Below are 4648 nucleotides of genomic sequence, written 5' to 3'. Positions count from 1 at the left end.
ATTCAATATTATGCAAGAAACATCAATTTCATCCAACTCAATTCTCCTCTCAAGATGAACTTGAGTTGCATGATTAGACTGTATTGCCTCGATTAATCTTTGAGTTACTAAAATATTTCTTATTTTTTGTTTCTAAATGCCAAAATCTAATTTTCCATTAGAAAGTTGAACACTATAGACAAACTGACTAGCCATTATATTATTTTCGAAAAACATATTTTAATTTTTTAAAAATAATATTCTATTTTTAATTTTAGACAATTATTCAGTTTAATTTTCACAAAAACATAGACAATTTTGCAAGCTATTTACACGAACAAAATTGAGCAGATTATCACACAACAAATAATCACAACAGAAAATTAAATCTCAGCAATATAGTACATAACTATTACAACATACATTCGTGATTATTCAACCGAAGGTACTCGAGAATCACTCATAGCTTTGAGGATCGGAATTTAGTAACCTTAGTTTCACAATAGTCTTTACAATTGTTTGTGTGAGAATATTAAATGCAGATGTTAAACCAAACACAAAAATAATAATATAAAAGAAGGTTCTAGGGTTTACGCTCTTAGCACAACAACAAAAAATTTATTTTCCTACAAAACAGTAACAAAAGACACAGAAAAACTTATTCGGACACAAATAAACACAAGAACAAAGTAAGATTTAAAAATTTTACAATATTTTAAACGAGGATCGTTCAAATATTTGATTATTAAAAAAAATTTTACAGAACTTTTACGATTTGCAAAATACATTTTAGATTTAGACTCCACAAAAAACGTCTAACCAAAATTTAAAATATCTATACCAAAATAGAGACAACTAACCCGATTTACACTTTATTATTAAAAGAAGTTTGAAAACAAAATCAATTTATCAAAAAATAGAAACATTTTTGTAACAAACTAACAAAAAATTGCACAAATCACACTCAACCGAGGCTAGAAAGCAAATATCGTGTGAGATTTTGGTCGGTTTAGAGCCGATCTAAAAGTATTAGAATTGAAACACTTAAAAATAGTTTGATTCAATCAAATCCTTTTAGATCTATGCGATTTAAAATTAAAAATTTACAAAACCGAAAAATAAAACACATTTTGAAACCAAAATCCACACCAAAAGCTTTAATCCAATTGTTATTAAAAATAGAAACATATCGAGATTTTATTAAAAAAATCGACGAAAAACTTTGAACTAGTTTTGGTTTGTAGGCTCAACCCCCAAACTACTTGAAAACACAAAATCGACACAATATACACCTAGCCAGTGATGAACACAAAATAATCAGCTCAAAATACACGACACACAACAAAAATTAGCCCCACGGGAAGATACAAGGCAAAACATAAACAAATCAGACACGTACAATGTTGAATGAGCCTTGTGCAGCTCGTAACAACAAAAATAGGGAGAAATCATACAAAATGAACTCACAAGATTACAAGAGAAAAGACACTGCCGTGAAGATGAAAGAGTGAGAGCATGGACGAGGCTAGAGAGAATGTGAAAGTTATAGAGTGAAAGTAAGAGAGTAATAATGAAAGGGCGCCCCATCATATCTCCAAATATATATGCAGGTCACAAGGCAACGGACGGTTGAGATCATAAATTTAGATCGGAAGGTCAGGATCTCGTCTAAGAAAAAGACACAGATCCTAAATCGGGTTATGGGCTGTGGTTCTGGTCAGATGCACAAATTCTTTTGGGCTATCTAGCTAACTGTGTTTTGTATCTTGTTTCGGGTGGATTCAATTGGACAAAAAAAATTTTAAAAGAAAATAATCTGGACACAAATTATCTATCTATCAATTTTATTTTGGCTATTATATATGTTCTAAATTCATGATGAATTTGGGGCAAAAATTGTTGTAACATTAGTCAAACTATCATTTGATGCGATGAATTGCGTAATATTTGAAATTTTAATTTTTTTTTTATTAACTTTTTGTAATTTTGTAAATTTTCACATTATTTAAATAATTGAGTTCTTATTTAACCACCACCCCTTGCCCACCACATATACAAATATTAAATTCATTCTTGCAAGTTGATCAATTTTCAACACAAGTATACACACGTAAGCATTCAATTTTCTGGATCAATACAGTGAACTTCAAGAAGATCCCCAAAAATAATTATACTAGAAAATTATTGGTTAATAATTAGTGATTTATTGAAGTTTGAAATAATCACAATGTTAAGTAAGTGTAAATCCATTGACGCAATTAATTAAAAAATAAATAAAAAAGTATGAAAAGAAAGAAAACACTTTAATAGGCACTATTGAAAAAATAAAATAAAATCCAACAGCAGGAATCTGTTTGTCTGCTTCCTCATACTATTTTAAATTTGTCATTTTCAGACACATGGGGTTTATATAATAATCAATTTATTCCAAGAACTCGTCTTCCTAAGTTGTTTCAAAATTCTGCAATACTCGTGTTTATATACAAGACTGAACTCAGGAATTTTTCCAGAACTAATTCCTAGGAAGAAAGAAAGAGAATAAAAAAAAAAAAAAAACCGGATCTTGAATCTTGAATCTTGGATCTTGTTGGATATATCTGGAAAAATTGAAGTATGGTTAGGGCAGGGTGTGTTGACGAGAGTGGAGTGAAGAGAGGGGCGTGGAGTGAGGAAGAAGACAACAAATTGAGAGCTTATGTTCTCAGATATGGCCACTGGAACTGGCGATTGCTCCCCAAATATGCTGGTATCATTATTTATTACTAATTCTGATCCACCCAGGTTGCAATGATTGATAACTGAGATTTAATTATGGCTGTCTAGGGCTGAACCGGTGCGGGAAGAGCTGCAGACTGCGATGGATGAATTATCTGAAACCAGGCGTGAAGAGAGGCCAATTCACCATCGAAGAAGGAGAACTCGTCAGAAGACTTCACCAGGAACTCGGCAACAGGTGTGTAAGAGAAAGATAATCAAATTAAATTAAATGCAAGAGAAAGAGAATTGATGAATAATGATGATTGATAAAATTAAATTACAGGTGGTCCGCCATTGCAGCAAAGCTTCCGGGAAGAACCGACAACGAGGTGAAGAACTACTGGCACACAAATTTCAACAGGCGTAGAAAAAGAAGCAGATGCGCTCGTAAATCGTCAGACAATATAATTGAGAGGATGAAGACAAATAATCCGATCCCTATTTTATTACAACAGACAGAAGAATCATCGTCGTCAGATGATCATGTGTATGTTTTGGAGTCGTCGTCGTCGTCGTCATCGAGCGGCAGTAACTGTGGGGATATGATGATGATCTGTGGCGGTGAGATGCAATCTGAGCCGTCGGATTCTAATTCTCTGGAGAGCACTGGTAGGAGTTTTTCTATCTTCGAGGAGTCTTTCGTTGTGGATACTTCTTACAACCAAGAATTTGATCTTCCCTTTTTGTTCGATTATGATTATGATTACTATTTTGGGGATTATAATTATGATTATAATTATAATGTGGGTAATGTGATTATGGGTTTTGAGGATATTATTGATAATGATGACATCAAATTGTTCTAGCCTGCAAGAAATTGACAGGACTACGATTACCATTAAAATATGTAAATGTAAAAATAAACTCAAAAAAATAAATAAATTATTTGTTATTCTTGTTTTTTTTGTTTTTTATTTTCTTAGGATCCGATTTTATGTCTATAATTTTTTGGGTAAATTATTTTTTTAGTCTCGTAACTGGACCCTTTATCATTCTAGTCCCGTAAGTGGAGCCTGTCGCAAACTAGTCCCGTAAGTGAAAAAAATTCGTTGTTTTAATCCTCCGGCGCCAGAGATGCATGCGTGGCTCGCCGGAGGGCACATATCGTTTCGGTTCCCGTGGAGATTCATCTTGTTTTCAGTTCTGGTGGAAAGTCATCTCGTTTTTCGGCTCCGGTGGAGTCATCTCGTTTTCGGCTCCGGTGGAGTCATGTTGTTTTCGGCTCCTGTTGAATCATCTCGTTTTCGGCTCCAGTGGAAAGTCATGTCGTTTTCGGCTCCGGTGAAATCATCTCGTTTTCGACTCCAGTAAAGTAATGTGATTTTCGGATGGGCAAGTTGAAATTACCTACATTGCTAAGGAATATCAAACTGCTAACATATGATCAAACCACTTGACATTGGACGACTTGAGAATATGAACCAAAAATTAAGGTCAAAATATATATATATATATATATGAGCAAAAACCAAAACCAAAACTAAAATATGAGCAGTTTGAGAAGGCAGTTTAGAACCGGACATATATATCTATATATATATATATATATCTGCCTAAGTTACTTATCATTGTTAGAAATAACTATAGACTTGTTATCTTATTATATGTAAAAGCTTGCAAGGAATATTAGATAAGATGCACAATGAATCTTGTTAGACATACACTATCGGTCTTAATCATATGGATTGTTGATGGTTCATTTTGGGGTTGTTTACTTCAAATGATTAGTTAACCGTGATAAGGTCTCTTAATACGTTTCTGTATTTGGAATCGAACTTATCAGAACTTAAAAATTGTACGCCGGCTCTCGTCTCAAGTTCAACATTCTTATACAGATCGAGTCCGAATTGAAGTTCAAGTTGTTATAAATTTTGGGGAAAAAACTAATGAGATTGTGTTATTATCGTCAAAA

The 4648-nt window shown here is 33.0% G+C and overlaps 1 protein-coding gene across 1 annotated transcript; it reads left to right on the top strand.

Annotated features, from left to right (window-relative positions):
* The first annotated feature begins 2438 nt into the window (after positions 1–2438).
* On the top strand, positions 2439–3598 carry LOC127249276 (transcription factor MYB15-like). Its single transcript, XM_051272009.1, has 3 exons — positions 2439–2725; positions 2803–2932; positions 3020–3598. The coding sequence occupies exons 1-3, from the start codon at positions 2593–2595 to the stop codon at positions 3540–3542; spliced, it is 786 nt and encodes a 261-aa protein (XP_051127966.1). The 5' UTR covers positions 2439–2592; the 3' UTR covers positions 3543–3598.
* Positions 3599–4648: the final 1050 nt, after the last annotated feature.

The sequence above is a fragment of the Andrographis paniculata genome, unplaced genomic scaffold, assembly GCF_009805555.1.
Source record: "Andrographis paniculata isolate CXL003 unplaced genomic scaffold, ASM980555v1 Contig35END, whole genome shotgun sequence".
In the NCBI taxonomy this organism is placed as follows: Eukaryota; Viridiplantae; Streptophyta; class Magnoliopsida; order Lamiales; family Acanthaceae; genus Andrographis; species Andrographis paniculata.
Note: the sequence above shows the minus strand (reverse complement) of the source record. Positions and strands in the feature narration are given on the sequence as shown.

What these genes read in the sequence shown, in the direction of transcription:
- LOC127249276 (XM_051272009.1), top strand. Translation starts at nt 2,593, where the DNA reads ATGGTTAGGGCAGGGTGTGTTGACGAGAGTGGAGTGAAGAGAGGGGCG. An exon ending in ATTGCTCCCCAAATATGCTG is followed by an intron (nt 2,726 to 2,802) that starts GTATCATTATTT and finishes ATGGCTGTCTAG; the next exon opens with GGCTGAACCGGTGCGGGAAG. An exon ending in CACCAGGAACTCGGCAACAG is followed by an intron (nt 2,933 to 3,019) that starts GTGTGTAAGAGA and finishes ATTAAATTACAG; the next exon opens with GTGGTCCGCCATTGCAGCAA.